The 16,432-nt window shown below is 53.5% G+C and overlaps 1 protein-coding gene across 12 annotated transcripts in view; it reads right to left on the bottom strand.

The window, feature by feature from the left end:
* The window catches only part of TSPOAP1 (TSPO associated protein 1), a 70,094-nt gene that overhangs the window by 48,166 nt on the left and 5,496 nt on the right, over positions 1–16,432 (bottom strand). For all 12 annotated transcript variants that reach the window (XM_040612725.1, XM_040612656.1, XM_040612677.1 and 9 more), the window contains exons 2-5: positions 8,825–8,932; positions 6,972–7,100; positions 4,615–4,791; positions 1,084–1,353 (exon numbers count right to left, since the gene is read on the bottom strand). In XM_040612725.1, the coding sequence (XP_040468659.1) occupies positions 1,084–1,353; positions 4,615–4,791; positions 6,972–7,100; positions 8,825–8,932 (684 nt within the window). The remainder of the gene's footprint in view (positions 1–1,083; positions 1,354–4,614; positions 4,792–6,971; positions 7,101–8,824; positions 8,933–16,432) is intronic.

Below are 16,432 nucleotides of genomic sequence, written 5' to 3'. Positions count from 1 at the left end.
ACACATCTTCTACAAGTTCAGAGGGAAGCTGAGCAGCCCATCCCCACGCAGCCTGCGGGCGTTCTGCCGCTAAAACTTCAGGAAGATGCGGGGGAGCCCCCCAGGACAAGCCCGCCCGGCGCCAGCGGACCCGGCCCTGCCTCAGGGCACCCACGGGCCGCCGCTGTGGGGCCCTGGGGCGCGCCGGGCACCCGAGCCCCGGCCTCACGCCCCCACCCGCCTGCCGCCTCCCGCGGGCGACCCCGCGGCCTCCCCCGGCCCCTCACCCCCCGGTCGGACCTCGGCCCCCGCGGCGGGCCCCGGGCCTCCCACCGCGGCTTCGGCCTCCCGAGCGGAGGTGTGTCGCCCGAGCGCAGAGGAGAAGCCCTGCTGCACTGCCCCGCAGGCAGCGGAGGCCTCGGCGGGCCTGGCCCGGCGGCCCGGCAGCGGCTGGGCCCCTCGGCGGGGGAGGCGCTCCCCGGCAGTGCCCCGGCGGTGCCCCGGCCCCCGGCGGAGGCGGCGCCGCAGCCGTCCCCGGCCCGGCGAGGGGTGCAGCGGGAGGGCCCGGCCTTACCTGGCGCTGCGCGGCCCGCCAGCGGGGAGGCGGCGCCCGGGGGCGGCCCGGATCTGCCGGGCCGTACCACTGCGGCCGCGGAGGGGCGGCCGGGGCCGGGCCGGGCCGAGAGCGCGGGGCCGGGGCCCGGGAGGCGGCCACGCCACGGCCGTGCTGCTCTGCGCGGCCTGGGCCTGAGGCCCTGCCCGGGGCCGGGCTCTGGGGCTGGGTGTCCCGGGCAGCAGGCCTCCCGCCACTGGCACCCAGCACCCGTGCCTCTGCAGGCGCTGAAAACGTGTGTTGGCAGCAAGTGGGGGCAAAAAGCGGCGATGCCTGGTCTGCTGGGCGGGAAGGCAGGGCTCGGTGTCCCCAGGAGCAGCCCTGCCCCACGGGCCCTGCCAGACCTGGTGTGCCAGGCACTCATTTCAGAAACCAGCACAGCAGCGCAGGTGAACCGCAGCGCTCATGTACTCCAAGAAGTTTCTTAAGAACAGTAATGAACTGAGTAATTGAATAGCAAAACTTGTAGATGGCTGACCCACTTGTCTCACCTCCTTGCATGCCTCCCCTGCTAGTGCTGGCTCTCCCGAGCGGGCCTCATTCGGTGGAGGTGAACCTTTGACGCAGGTATTTAGTGTTGGTGCGGGCGTTCCCAAGCGTGCTGCGGCACTTGGCAAAGCGCCACCCAGACTGATTTTAGGGGAACGTAGACACTCCTTGAAATTCTTCAGTGCGATCTGTCTCTGCAGCCGTAACACCTCTCTCTGGGATTCCCGCAACAGGCGATCAAACTCGATGACGTTCAGGCAGCGAGGGTCATCCTGCGGGAAATGCAAACACGGCATCGTGTCGCTGACAAGCTCTAAAAGGTGGAAGAGGTCGGGCTAGTGATTTAACATGCAAATTCCAAAAGCCTTACTGGGGAGACACTGGCAAAAAAACAGGTAATGTGGCACACAAAGGCTTCTGTTTCCAAAGCCTCCAAAGCAGCCACTTTGCATCCCCTATGCAACTACGTTATTCTTCCCGCAGACAAAAACTAGTCTGTGCTGCTTCTGCAGCTACCCCCGGCACATGGCAAAAGGCTTGTCTAAGTGTGCGCTTTCTCAGTGCTTGCCAGCAGAGTGCGTGTCAGGATAATGTAATTTCATTCCTCAGCCAAACGGGAGCCTGAGCTGAGTTTCCTCCCTGATGTGGGTGCTGGCATTCTCTGCAGCCCTAATGGTGGTTAGGGCTTTAAATACTGGAAAGAATGAAGAACATCTGGGATTTGTTCAGTTCTTGCTCAGGATAATGTTTGCTTTTCAAACACTCTTGATTTCTAACCTCTTCAGAGACAGTATATGTGGATAGGTACCTATCTTTAGCACAAGGGGTCACTCCCATCCGCTCTCGACCCCAAACAAGCAGCTTTTGGAGGAAATGAGTGCAGTCTTACTCTCACAAAAACGGTGGGAGTATGTCACCAGCTTGTTTAATTCTTCAAAGGTTTTCAGATTTCAGGAAGCTGAAGAAACACGTACCTGCATGTCCATACATACTTACAAAAGCCAGTTATGAAAACCTGTCTTTACAAATATGCTGCTGGAGGAGACATTGCTCATTCCCCTGGAAAGCTCCTAAGCCAGTGAATTCAACACATAATTAGTATCCAGGACAAATTTAATCTCCTTCCCCGTTCACTAATTATTCACCCTAAAAATAGCATGTGCTTTATAAATACAATTTGTGTAGAAAACCATGGTAACTCTCATGCTACAAGGGGGAAACTGAGGCAGCATTAATGGGAACTGATTATGGATTCAAGAAGTGAGCAGCTGGGCCTCCTCTGTGCCAGACCCATGTTCAGGCTATCAGGATAGTAGTTCTTTAAACAAAATTGGCTGTGGCTCTTCATAAAATCTCCCTTCCCCCACCAAAAAAAGCCAGCTATTCCCAACAGACAGCCTCCAAAGCCTGAGGGGGAACAAGGGAGTAGAAAAAAAGCTCAGTCCTCCACTCACAGTTTCTATTGTACATGTCCCCTGCAGCTGCCTTGCTGTTCCTAGCAATCCCCCTCTTCCAAGAGTCCATGCTGCAAGAAATCGCAGCCTGGTTTTAGCTGGAAATGGGGTTTGGTTGGAAGACCATCACTGGAGCATAATTTCAGGAAATAATTTTATCCTATCCTAAGAGCCTTGACTTTGCAAAACAAAGCCAATATTTCTGCAGCCTGGCATGCAGGGTGTCCATTCTGCCACTGGAAAGGAACTGAGTTAGATCTGTTTCATAGCTACTGAAAAAAATTGTGCTGATTTAAATACCCTAGATTAAAATTGATTTGGTTACAAACCGAGCCTGCACATAATATCTCTGCATATAAACCCCTTCATTGGCATAATGCATTTTGCATGCTGCAGAAAGATTAGGTGAATTTTGAATTTTAACGAGCTGGAAATTAAAATTTAATGAGTGGCTTGCTTGGAAGAGGAATGGGAAGAACAAGATCAGACAGAATGATCTCCTGTCTTGCTCTCTTCTCTGCAGATTCCCTGCTTGTGTATAGATGCCCCCAGTTACTGGTGCCTTGGCAGTTATGAAAACAGACTATCTCATCGTCTGAGCCAGGGTTGTCACCCATGCCCTAGAAAGGCAGCGGCTGAATTCTTCAACTCTGAGGATTGCAGGCATGTGTATTTCCTTAGCCAGTAATGAATCTTGCTTACCCGCTTTTGTCACATTCCTCTACAATTTGTCACTCTCCTGTCCCTGGCAGATCCAGGTTGCCCAACACACTCTGCTGTGAAAATCAGAATGCTTTGGAAAGTGTCAGTTCCCCCTTCTGTGGGGGTTTACGGGGAGATATGAAGGACACAGGAAGAAATTTCTTCTTGTTGACACCGTAGAGCACGGTCAGACCTAGATAACTTTCTCCTGTGGTTTAATGCCAGAAGGGATCAGTGGGGTACCTCTGTGCAAACAGCAAACATCAGCCAATCGTTCTTGTCCTCACTATATCTACTTTAGGGAAAGACTGAGAATCTACCTTCAAACCTGCAGTTAAAATGAACATATGGGGAGCTCAGGGATGAAAATAAAGCTGCTTTCAGCAAGGAAGTATTTATCACAGAAATACCACGTAAGTAGGACAGGTAGAAATGTAGGTATTCATTCAGCTCAGCTGGGTACAGGAACGTAGGGTTGCACTTGACCACATCTGTATTAGCAAAACGGGGAAACCTGTGCAAGCCCTAATGTTACTGTGCTTCTCATGACAGTTTATTAACTGACCTAAACTGAAAATGTCCAGCTTGTGAACAAAAGACATAACTGATAGAACCCAGAACAGGTTGCTTTAATCACCTTGAGTGGGAAACATTTCACCTAGCTTCAGGGGTCTGTAGAAGCTCACTTTCAGAGCCATTGCAGAGAAGTGCTTTGAGGGACCAACGTGTCTGACCAGTTTTAGACATCTGTCTCAGGATGAGCTGAATTATCCCTTTTACCCCACCATTTATATCAGCAAGCCTTGTGCTGGTGCTGAGGGGAACACGGGTTACCAGCCCAGATGCAGGCATCAGCATTGTAGATGGTTTCATGAACACCCACCCTGTCTAATGATTTGGGCCCTTAGTCGCAGTTATACAAGGATGCACCTAGTTATCACCAGTTTTGTGGCGGCTGTGAGCGCTTGGGAATGTGCTCAGCTGGTTTACTTTTCAAAGAAATGCTTTAAAAGGAGGTCCTGCTTCTACATCTTGCTTGAAGCTCGGCACTGTGAAAAGTCATCCTGTATCTGTGGCTTCTTGGGATTTCCCAGGGGGAGAGTTTTAGTTGCTGCTGAAAATAGCAGCTCTAACCCATGAATTCATGGAGGGACAACTGGCATGTCCCCCAACAGACTGTTCTGGAGGGGCCTAGACACCATCTCTACCACACACTCACCCAGTGTTCCCAGTCCAACCAGCACATCAAATGCCCCCTACTCTCAGTTTGTGCTTGGGACTAACTGCCCTCACACTGCTTCCTGGGGTCTGGTTCCCATCACTGGTTTTGCACCACTTTTCCCCAGCCCCTGAGCGATGTCCCAGAAAGTGTCTCACCTTCCCTGCGAAGAGTTTAGCCTGCAGCTCCCTGCACTCCTGCTGCAGAGCTTCAATCTGCTTGTCTTTCGCCAGGAGAGCACTGGCTTGCTCTGTCAGGTCCTTGGCACGCTGGCGAGCAAATGCTTTTTTGCACAGCTCCAGGCTGGAGCCCTTCAGAGGCACCGGAGCAGTTACCTACACCAGAGAGAGCGGTAAGGGAGAACGCCACATGCGTTAGTGCTCGTTAACCACCACCCCATCACCCCAACAGGGACCACTGTCAAGAAACGCCAGCCTAGCCCCAAACGACAGACAAGCAGACAGAGAGGCAGGACGGACCTCTGGAAAAGTGAGAGGAAAGAGGAAGGGCTGGATGGAGAAGTGGTTTGGAGAAGAGGTGGGAAGCAGAAGGTGCTCAGAGGATGAGGCCAATGGGCAGAGTCAGCACAGGGAGCTGCACGCCATGCAGCAGTGGGGATCAAGGAGAGAAAAACAGGGTGCAGGCGGAAAGACAGGAGAAGGCAGCAGAGAAGAGGAGGGGAGGCTGGCAGGAAATATAAGCATGGGAGCAAGGATGGAGGCGGCCAAACTGGAAAGAGAAATGGAGCTTCTGTGAGTTTCTATGCCACGGGAGAGAGAGCTTCAGCACAGATGGGTGGCTGATACAGGCAAACTGAGAGGCAAGAGAGAGCCCAGCAAGGGCCAGCGCAGCCAGTGGAGGTCTGGGAGATGTTCAGCAGGAGAAGCAGTTCAGATTCACGTGCTCCCTGCAAGGGAGGGAAGAGCAAGGGTGGGGATGGCAGTGTGCTTCAAGGGGAGCAGGGCAGACAGGGACAGGCAGCTGGCTGGGCAGAGACCCCAGGCAGGAGCTGAGGCTGCCTGGCTGCAGTCTCCCCGGGCGGGCAGGATGCCTGCTCTCAGCACGCACCCCTGCTCTCAGCACGCACCCTGTCCCTGAGGCTGGCTCTCCCCCTGGGCACCAGCACAGAAGAGCTGGATGAAAGGGCAGCTCATGGCCCCAGGGCAGTGAGGCCACATCCAGTCCCTGGGTTTATCAAACCCTGCCTCTCCCTGTCTAGCTATTTTCATCTGCAGAAAGCCTGACAATTGGGGGGGGTGGGCTCTCTCTACCTGATCGTGAACATAGCATCCTCTGTGCAAACTCTTTCTCCCCAGGTCTTCCCAAGCATCTCACCCATGTGCAGAAGCCCCGTGCTGAGCCCTGGCTCCACGGGACCTGCATACCAGGCACTGAAGGCAACTGCTGCCAGATTAACCCCAGGTCCTCAGGGCCCCTTCTGTGGGCAGGCAGCTGCCTGGTCCCGTCTCCAGCCCACCCTCCATGAGCCTCAGCCACCCAAGCACTTTCTGCTGTGGGGAGACCTGGGCCAGAACAGGAGCCCAGCAAGTCAGTTCTCCCAGGGCTCGCACAGGTCTAGAACTGTCACCACCCCAAAGTTTCGCTCGGAGAAAAAAATAAACCAGCATTTGTATAGTTGCTGGAGGGTCTGCATAGCTGTTGGATGTATATAAAATGAGTTCTCTTAACACAGTATCTGACAAGTCCATCTGGCAGCAACTGTTGCCCTGCAAGTACCAAAACCCCACGACAGATAGGCAGCATGCCTGGGGACACAGAGGGCAGGCAGTGCCAGGAAAACCCCCTACCTTCTCTTCAGCAAAGCTTTCACTTCCTCCTTTCTATCCTAAAGGGCTTGAATTCCCCATCACAATCCCTGGTTTTCTTCCAATGGGAGAAAGGTTTTGCCTTACTCCGCTGCGATCCACCTTTAGGAAGCTCATGCAAGTGCTTGTGTGCAAGACTCCACATCCTACAGCCATCTGCCACCACCCCTGCACCGGATCAGATACTACAGGGTTTGCTACAAGTTGCTGTTGGGTCGGAGAACGCAAATAACATGCAGCTTGCACAGCAACTCCAGCGAGGTGTGGATGGGGCAGAGCAGAGTCTCTCACCCCTTCCTGTTTTGCTTTACCGCACTCCTTTTCTTATTCAAATACTTCCTGTTTCTTTTTGGTGAAGTCAGATGAATTATTTTCATTACTTGCTCAGTGAAAGCTGAGCTAATTACCTTAAACTAACACCTTATGGTAGGTCAGCATATTTACAGCAAGAAACCAAGCAGGAGGAAATTGCTCAAAGCCTGCTCCCAAGCAGGAGCAAAACAACCTGGTGATGGCCAGGTTTCGTGATTCTTGCCCTGCTGCTGATGTGCAAAGCATGTTTGCCATAGGTTTAAGAAAAGGGGAAAGAAAAGGCCTTTCTAGCTCAATACAAGTAGCAAGCGAGAAGTCCCAGTGATGAGGTGCTCTCCAAACTCCGCTTCCCAGCAGCGGCTGGCCCCCACACTCACAACTTTGAGGTTTGCCTCCTGGAGTTTCCGGGCTCTCTCCTCCAGGCGCTTGGCAATCACCGCCAGCTCCGCATTCTTCCTCTTCAGGTGCTTCACCTTCTCCTCCGTCTGGGGGAAGCAGCTCCTGCGCTAGATAACAAAAGGAGAGGTTTGAGGTGAAGCCCCTGCTCAGCTCGAAGCGGGGTGCTGGGGCTGTTTCGGGAAGCCAGGGCCCCCAGCCCTGCCTGAACTGCTCTGCGCCCACAGGGCTTTTCCCAGCCACGGCTTGGCCTCTTCTCCTGTAACTATACCAACCATTCAACACTGACTTCTGCTCATTGCCGCTCCAGTCACCAAATCCTGTATTCCTGGTATTTTTGTTAATGTGACCTCTTGGTCCCCGTAAGATGCCCTTCGCCCCACCCCAGGCCACCGTGTACAGTCCCTTTCCATCCACCCCACTCTCGCTGCAGGCTCTGCCTTTGCCGGCTGGGACTCAACACGTCTCCAACATCAATCTAGACTGGCTGCCCACCCTTTGGGCTTTCCCTTCCAAAGCCTTCCCAGTTTATTTCCCTGGGGTTACAGGAGCAACACATTGCTGCAGATGTGTGCTGCACCACTGCTGCAAGCTTAGCCACGGTCCTTTCTCTCATGACACCAAATCATGAGTTGGGGGGGATGGAAGAAAGTGGCAAAGGACTTTATGATGTTTGCAAAGCAAATTTCCTTTTACTTCCTATTGATTCTATTCACTCTTAATCCCCTTTTATTTGTTATCTGTCCATTTCAATAAGCCGCTGCTTGCCAATGGCTCGTTCTCTCAAGGTTGTATGCAGATGTGTTGTGCTGTCTTTTTACATCAGCAAAAATGTCAGGTCAGCTGGTCCTTCCAATTATTCTCCTCCCCACCCCTGTGAGATCCTACCATGGGCGCTTGCTGCTTTCACTGCTTTTCTTCAGCCAGGAGACTGGGGCTGATTTTTGAGAGTAAGATTTCATGAGAGCTTACACGATAGTGCTTTGCTAAAATCCAGATGACTGATAAGGAGTAACCCCACAGCATGCAGGTCATACTGGAATGATGCTTTTAGTGTAAGAAAATTATCTAAATATGCGTTTTGATTTTGGTGATATAGATCTGAAATGCTGAGCAATCAAATTTTCAGTGGCGTGGGGTGGCTGCATCCCCACACTGCGAGGCTGTGCAAGGGTCTGCTGCTCTCCAGGGAGGATGCAGGAGGGGAACATTCCCTCTTCCCATTTCCCAAGGGTCCTGGCTGCCCACCGTAGGCCTGGGGTGCCAGGGATGGGGGAGCGGGGCAGAATGGGTGGCCCAGGCTGTGGTAGCCTGGCTTGGCGTTGGGTGCCAGGGTTGCAGCTGGGGAGGTGCTGAGCTCCCACAGGAGCAGGGGGCAGTGCTGCACTGTCACCCAAAGCTGAGGCCGAGTGAATCAGTGTTTCTGCTTTTCCACTTAAAGAGGAAACAAGAGTGACTTCCCTCTCCCTTGCTGTCAGCTCGCTGCTGCCTTGCTCTCCGCCTGCTCTTGCTGCATGGAAGCCTCTGGTGGTTTCCAGCAGGTGAGTAGCACCAAAGATGGCAGAGAGGGCTGGCTGTGCTCCTCATCGTGAGGAAGGGGTCCTGCTTGAGCCAGCAATGGGTGCAGTGTGAAGGCACTCAGTGGACCCAAAGTGCCCAGGCCCCCTTTCCCCTCTGGCCCTGCCCAGCTGGTCCCATGTACTGGCACCTCTCGGAGTTGGCAGCAGACAGCAGCTTGCCCTGACTGTGACTCCCTCCCCATGGAGAATCCCGTGCCAGCAGGCAGCCCAGCACCCAGCCCAGGGTGCAGGATGGGGCCGTGTGCTCTGCTCACCAGCAAGCTGTTCTCCTCGGCCAGGCTGGAGCAGCGCTGCCGCAGGTCCTCCAGCGCACTCAGGAGCTTCGTGTTCTGGCTCACAAGGAAGCCATAGTCAGCCCCGCTCTGCAAAAGAGCACAGGAGAGGCAAGGCAGGGCTTCACCTGCCGGGGGCAAGGGGAGAGGGACTGCAGCTGCACGCCCACCCTGCCCCCACAGCGAGCCCAGCCTGGCTGCATGGGGTGGCTGGCAGGGTCGGGGTGCAGGCAGCCATGGGGCAGGGTGGGATGCGGAGGCTGAGTTGAGGAGGAGGAGGAGAGGGGCTGCATGTCCTCTGGGGGACAAGTGGCCTTCAGGGCCAGGCTATATCACCTGTGGGTGACAGCTACCATCTCCATATCTTTAAAGATGCTTTCAACTTGCACCTGGGGAAAAAGCCCAGACCCTCATGTCAACCTCAGCCGCTTGCGTTTTGCCATGGTACCATTTAAACTAGCTCTAGTTAAACCCTAGCAGAGCCAGCAAGAGCCAGGCAGGCAGAGCACGAACTGTGACACCCCAGACACGTGCACTGCTCCCCATGGCTCAGGGACCTGTCAGCCTCCAGTACAGCATGGCTTTCAGAGGCAACAAGAGCTCCTTGCCCGCTTCCCCACACCAGCTCCCCCAGTTTGACCCACGAGACTGCCCAGGAGCCAGGCTCTGGGCTCTGCCCTCTCTGTGTCAGCCTCGGCTCCGGAAGACAGCGACACGCTGGATTTCTTTGCAAAACACCACCTTCATTTTGTCACATCAAAAGCAGCAGCAGCTCTGCCGGGAGCTGTATATATAGCTTTGTGGTTACTGCTTCCTGCTCAGAGCAGCTCGCCGCAAGCTCGCTGCCGAAGCAGGCTCCCAGAAAGTATTTTTGTGCATTAGCAAAGCTCGTAGCCAAGCTATTGCTTCACAGCTGCCATATGGCAGCAGCAAGCCACCCATCTCGGGAAGACCTAGCCAGATGTTTCCCAGCAGCCAGGCAGGTCTTGCAGGACCTGCTCCCAGTACCTGACAAGTCTTTGCTGGTGCTGTTTAACAGCCATGACCTTCCCAGTGCACAGCTCTGCTTCTGCAGTCTGCAAGCCAAGGCTATGAGGGAAACGTCCCTTGGCTACCGAAGAAATGCTGCGAAAGGGTTTTTGGTAGCAAAAAGTCAGACAGGCAGCTCAGGGCGCTCGCATGCTGCTCAGCTCCAGGAGGTCTGAGGCTCGCTAAAACTCACTGCACAAAACTATATTCTGGCTTCTCATCACACCCATTGGACAAATACGGCAGGAGACCAGTGCCACAAAGTCCACCCCACTGAACCCCCTGGCGCAGCTGCCATGCCCGTGCCATGGCTCTCCCAACCTCTCACACCTGTACGGAGATGCCTTGGCAAAGCAGGAAGGGAAAACACAACTGAAGGAGCTAAAAAAAACCTCTCAGAAGATAACACCCACCCCTGCCCCCCAGCCTCACACGGTGCCCCCAAGTCCCACGAGCTCTCTGGGACACCAGGAGAGGATATTAGGTGCTACGAGTTGACAGGCCTTTGGGCAGAGTGGTTTGTAGGTGTCCACCCTGCAGAGATCCCAGGGTTTGAGAGAGCTGGAGTGAAATGCCTCACAGAAAGAGATTGTACCACTTTCCACTGGTGGGAAAGCAAAAATGTATTTTCTTCTATTCTTTTTTATTTCTCCCTAGGCACAAAGGTGCAGTTACTACCACAGATCCCTGGGGACATTGTGCCACAGCACCCCAGGCACCTGGGTGCTGTCCCCCACTCTCCAGTGACTCAGGGCTGCTCCCAAGGGTGGTCAGGGCAGGCCCAGGAACCAAGGAGCTCCCCAGACCCAGCAGCCTGGGGGAGCCAAGGGGTTCCCCTGGGAGCCATGCACCCTGCCTGCTGCAGTGCTGTGGGCCCAGAGACCCAGCGCCAGATCCTGCAGCACTGGTCCCATCCCTGCAGCTTTACAGAGACGGTGAGATGTCCCAGAGAATATTTTCCCTGTTGACAGCTCCAGAAACAGCAAAGCACTTCCTTGGGCTGGGCACCCATGCAGGGGACACTGCAGGTGCTGATGAGGGGACAGAGCAGCATGGGTGCACAGGGCAGCGGGGGGAGCGGGGGGGGCTACCAGCATCCCCCATGCTATGGGCTGGTTCACTGCCACCATCCCCAGAGCCAAGCAGGCAGCCCCTGGGACGAACTCAAAATGCATTATTTCCATCTCCTTGCCGCTGCCAAGAGGCCTCAAGTTTCTTTTCTGTGGTCGCTTGCACAGAGACAGGATGAGCAAACTCAGCCAGCAGCCTCTGTGCTTGGGACAGGAGCTGGGCAGCTTTTGTGGAGGAGCTGATGGGCTCCTGCCTCTCCCCACCGGGCAGCCAGGACTTTGACATTGTCAGTACCGGGTTTCTTCAGGGGACACTTGGCACTTCCAGCAGGGCAGCGGGGATCTTTTGGGGACCTACATTCAAATTTCTGCATTTGAAACCCCTTTTCTGTAGCTGTAAAACAACATCTTCATCAGGGCAGGATGCAAACACTCACAAGCACTCTTCCCCACGCTACCAGGCTGTCCCCAGTTCAGCCACCACTCCAGAGCCCATGACGTGGCAAAGGCTGGGATGTCCTTTCCAGTTCCCTGGGTGTTGCAGGACCCTGGGGCAAGGTGCCATGGAGCAGAAGAATGTGGCTGTGTGCCCCAGGCTGGGGCCAGGCATGCAGCCAAGCCTCCCCCCTGCCAACACGTCCTACTGCGGCCACAGCTCCTTGGGGCTTTGCCCAGAGAGGCACAAGGGGCATCTGCAGCAAGACATGGAGGCAGGAGATCTTTTTGCTGTGCCAGGATGTCTGTCCCACGCAGGGACCTCACTGTCCAGGAAAGCTTTGCCAAACCTCCCCTCCAGTGCTGAGCCAGCGCTGGCTGCATCAGCTGAACCCTCCTCCAAGACCTCGTAGAGCCTGGAACTGAAGGACTGTCTAGACGTCATCCCACGCTCATTAAACATTCATTTCCTATAATGAAATAGCTTTTAATTTATTAACCGCTCCACTGTTCCTTAAGGTTCCCGCGCTCAGTGCAGCCTCACTGCAGGACACGCTCGTGGCCCCCACAGACAATGCTTTCCAAAGGGAGCTGGAGGAGATTGTTAGGGAGAAGAGGCACAAAGCACACACCCCCCACCCCCACAGCAACTCATCTTAATAAAGACAACGCAGAAGTGCTGTCAGGAGTTGAAATCCAAAAGCATCCTTCAGTCAGGGAGATGGAGTCGGCAGGAGCCAAGGCAGAGCTGACACCACAGGGCAGCAGGGAAGGTCTCCGGGCAGTCACATCTCCCAGATCAGGAGCATTCTCAGTCACTAAAAAATTAAGCCAAGTGACATGTTCTTTGGCTGGGGGGGAAATTTTCTAAAACCAGAGCAAGGCAGGAGAAAAGCAGCAGGGATGCTGAGGGAGGAGAGCAGATCGCGGCTCCTGTGTGCAGCAGGCACACAGCTTTGAAGCCTCCCATGACAGGGACATCGTCATCATCTGTCGCCTGCTTTGGCAGGTAGAGCCCAAAATACAGATTCTTCGCGCATTGAGAACAAACAACGAAAGAAAAGCCTCAGCAGGGCAGCTGCAAGATAGCTGCTGCTTTTTCACCTGAAAACTTCAAAAAGCAATGGAGAGCTGCAGCGGCTTTTGCAGGGAGAGGTGTCCAGCCAGGGTACTAAATGGGTCATGCAGCCAAAATCCCCCTGGAGCACTCATCACAGTCTTTAAAGTCCTGCAGAAAACTTGCAGGAAGCCATTTGGGGGACAGTAAATCAAACCGTGGCGAGGACGACAGACGCTGCCGGCAGCAGCTGCTCTGCAATGCGGCTTGGGCTGCCGGTGCCTCATGGCACAGCCTGGCATGGGCCAGCGGAGAGGGCTTCCCCCACACCAGCCCTGGGGAATGTGCCAAGGTCTGAGCCCAGCCTTGTTTGAAAATCCCTGCAGAGCGCCAGACGGGGAGAAGGAATTTACCAGGTGGCCCTGTGAGCAGGAGGTCTCAGGTGGCCTTTGGAAACAGGCGGTCTCATGACTGATTTTGAAACATACACAATTTCAAGATGTATAAAACATACAATGTCAGGCTGTCCCTGCACTGCCTTCCTCGCCTGCAGCAGATACGGGTCCGGTTGCTGGGTTGGCAGCACCCTCCCTTGCAGACATATTTCCTCGGTGAAATGACACCAGCTCCTGTGCTGTCTTGGATATATTAAATCCACCACTTCTTCATTGGAAATCATTGTCACCAAGCCTCCATCATGTCAAAGCCCTTTAGCTGTTCGTTCCAGCTGACTTTGGTAATTAGTTTCCTTAAATTCTCCATCCTCACCACTTAGAAATGAAACCTGTCATTGTAAATCCGCTTTCTCCTCTTCCATTCAGTTTCAAGGGAATCGGCTCCCTCACAGAACAAAGTTATTTCCCATAGGCTGCTCTTCTGCAGTGCCCTCCATGCGCGTCAAAAGCAGGACAAAAATAGCCTCACCTCCTGCTCGGTCAGTGAGCGAGAGCAAAGCCCACCCCCGCCGCTGCTGGCACAGCGAGCAGCCTCACGCTGGGCGAGCATCATCCCAGCGGGGGGACGGGGGATATTGGTCTTAAAGATAGGGGACGAGTAAGAGATATGCCTGGGATGTGGTCTTGGTCATTCTGCCAATCCTTTGACAGGCAGTCTGTGTCCCGCAGCACTTGTTCTGCTTCCTTCATTTTGCACCAGGTTCCTGGTTTCAGACACAAACATCTCTGTTCTTCCGTTGGCTTCATGGCACTTCCCCACCAACCCCTCACCCCGTGCATTGCCAACTCCCGTTTCCATGATTCAGCATTCTCTCCCACTGCCCATCCCTCTTCCAGCCTACTACTTGCCCTTATTTATACGATTTCCTCATTTATCTGATTTTTATTAGTCCATGTAACAAATTCACGGAAGAAAAAATCCATCTGAGGCTATTAACTTCAAAGATACTGCCTCCAGCATGGAGCGTGCTGGAGCCACAAATTGCAAGATATTAAGAGAATATTCAGGGGAGCATTCACTGTATATTTGCTCTTTCTCACACTTTCCCCGGGCATTCTCTCCTGCACACCCTCTGACCACTGCCAGCTCTTCATGTGTTCCTCACAGTGTGTTTAAAATGAGATACACAGCTAAAATTGGAGTCTCACAAATCCAGATCCTCTCTATGTTTAAACCATTTCATGAAAGCACCATCATCAATCCCAGGAAAACAAGCCCAGCTATTCCAGGAGAAGAAAAATCAGCTCAGTAGCCCTGATCACCCTGGCTTGGCTGTCCTTTGATGAGCTCAGCTTCTCCAGCCTCCCCAGGCAGGGAGAAATTAATGTACCTGCAAAACTGAGACAAGGAGGAATGTGAGTGGAAAATAAACTCTCAAGGCAGAGGCAGAGCATCAGCTCTCCAAACCCAGGCTGCAGCCAAGTCCAGCGTTCAGTGCAGCACAACTTCTCCCCTTTAACAGCAAATCCAAAATACAAGAGGTTTTGCAAGCAGACAAGAGAAAATGACACCAAAATACCAACACGGCTGCTGGAAAGGCAGCTCGGAACTGCTCCTGATGTACCGTGCACGTGTTTCTTCACCTTTCACAATCAGAGATAAAACAGGGCAGTCAGTCGGGAGGGATGGAGGGTTTGGAGAAGGCCTTTCCTTCTCCCCAGGGCCAGCCTGTCCCTGCACCGCAGAGCCCAGCACAGAGACCCACAGCAAGCGGTCCTGCCAGGTGAGGCCCCAGTGGGGACTCTCGCCGGGGAAAGGCCCTCCTGAGGGTGCAGGTGCTCCTCTGGCTGAACAGCTACTGGTATCATCAGTCCTTGATTTGCTCCTCACCCGGCTCTCCAGTGTGGTATGGAGACCTGTATCCCACACTCATTCCAGCTGGCCGCTACCTGCCAACAGCAGGAGCACGACAAGGTATGTGTGGCCCCAGACAGGCTTTCCCCAGCTGTGACCTAACTTCTCTCCACGTTAAACACAAACCACTCTGCAAACCCAGGATGTGTGCAGCCAGAAACAGCAGCTGATGATCGCTGGGATATGATCCATCTTGGCTACCAGATCACCTGCTGCACAGGGTTGTGCAAAGCATGCTCCTCAATGACAACATCACCATCACCTCCCTGCCCTTGGGTCATTCTGTGACCCCTGGGCACCCTTGTATCCCTTGTAGGCTCTTTCCCACCTACACACTTTGTGAGAAAGATACCTGCCTTTCAAAGGACAAAAAACACATGCAAAGCCTGCTCCTCCAAGTACTGTTTAACACTGATGTACAAGCTTCTCCCTTGTCTCTTACCAGCTTTCAGAAAGATTTGGCCTAGCCCTACTCTGGTAAAACAGGACCATGCTCCATCCCCACCACAGTCAGGGGACACTAACGGCATCTCCGTTTCATTGCACAGCTTGGAAATGTATGAAAGCCAGGCTATAGACATAAAACCTAGTCTAGTTGTAAAACTCAGGTGCCTGATCAGGAGCCAAGACAGCCAAGCTACCTTTTTTCCCCCTTGCAGATTTTTCTGGGTGCTGCTGAGCAAGTCACCGAACCTGCAGAGAAACAGGCTCAAGAAAAAGCATTTCTACTAGAAAAAATGCAAAACATAGAAGAAGTGGGAAGTAAATGTGTTAACATCTTCAATGCAAACACAGAAAGACTTTGCAACCTCTGCTTTTTGTGTTGCAAATCATTTGAGCTTTTGTTTTTGGTTTCCTATAGAAATTTTGGAGGCTTTTTGTGACCTAGCTCTGAGCAAAGGTCAGCCTGCAGCTCCCAGCACTGCAGGCTTAGGCCCAGATAACCCCAAGGTCTTTGTGGAGCATCTGGACTCTTTTTGGATGCCACATATCAGCTAATTTTATTTTGTAAGCATGAAAAAAAACCAACCACCACCCCAACCCTGGAGAATGATAAAATTTAGCTCTTTCCAGGTTTGGTATTTTGACGGCTGGAGCAGGGACAATTGTTCTCCAATACCTCTTTTCTTGTGACAGAAGCTCTAATGCAAAGAAACGCTCCCTAGAAAGGCGTGAGACTTTGGTACTGACAAATGCACTTGGGAACAAAGCCCCTGTCCCCAGTGCATGGCCCTGGGCTGTGTCAGGGCTTCACCCTGGAAAGCCACTGAGCTGTGGTTCAGCAGATACCCTGCCCACACCCACTGTGCTCTAACAGTGCCATAACTCAAACATTTAATACCAGGTCTCCTTCTCACCTCAGTGCCTCGTCAATGGTATCCATAAGACTTTTTGGTAGGGTGTGTAGCAATAGGACACAAGGGTAATGGTTTTAAACTAAAAGAGGGGAGATTTAGATCATATGTTAGGAAGGAATTCTGTACTGCAAGGGTGGTGACACGGGCACAGGCTGCCCAGAGCATCTGTGGGTGCCCTATCCCTGGCAGGGGTCAGGGCCAGGTGGGACAGGGCTTTGGGCAACCTTCTCTGGTGGAAGGTGTCCCTGCCCATGGTGCAGGGGTTGGACTGGATGATCTTTGAGGTCCCTTCCAACCCAAATCATTCTATGACTACCTACTATGTTTATCT

The sequence above is a fragment of the Falco naumanni genome, chromosome 1 (genome assembly GCF_017639655.2).
Source record: "Falco naumanni isolate bFalNau1 chromosome 1, bFalNau1.pat, whole genome shotgun sequence".
Taxonomy (NCBI): Eukaryota; Metazoa; Chordata; class Aves; order Falconiformes; family Falconidae; genus Falco; species Falco naumanni.
This window is presented reverse-complemented; position numbering and strand designations above follow the sequence as displayed.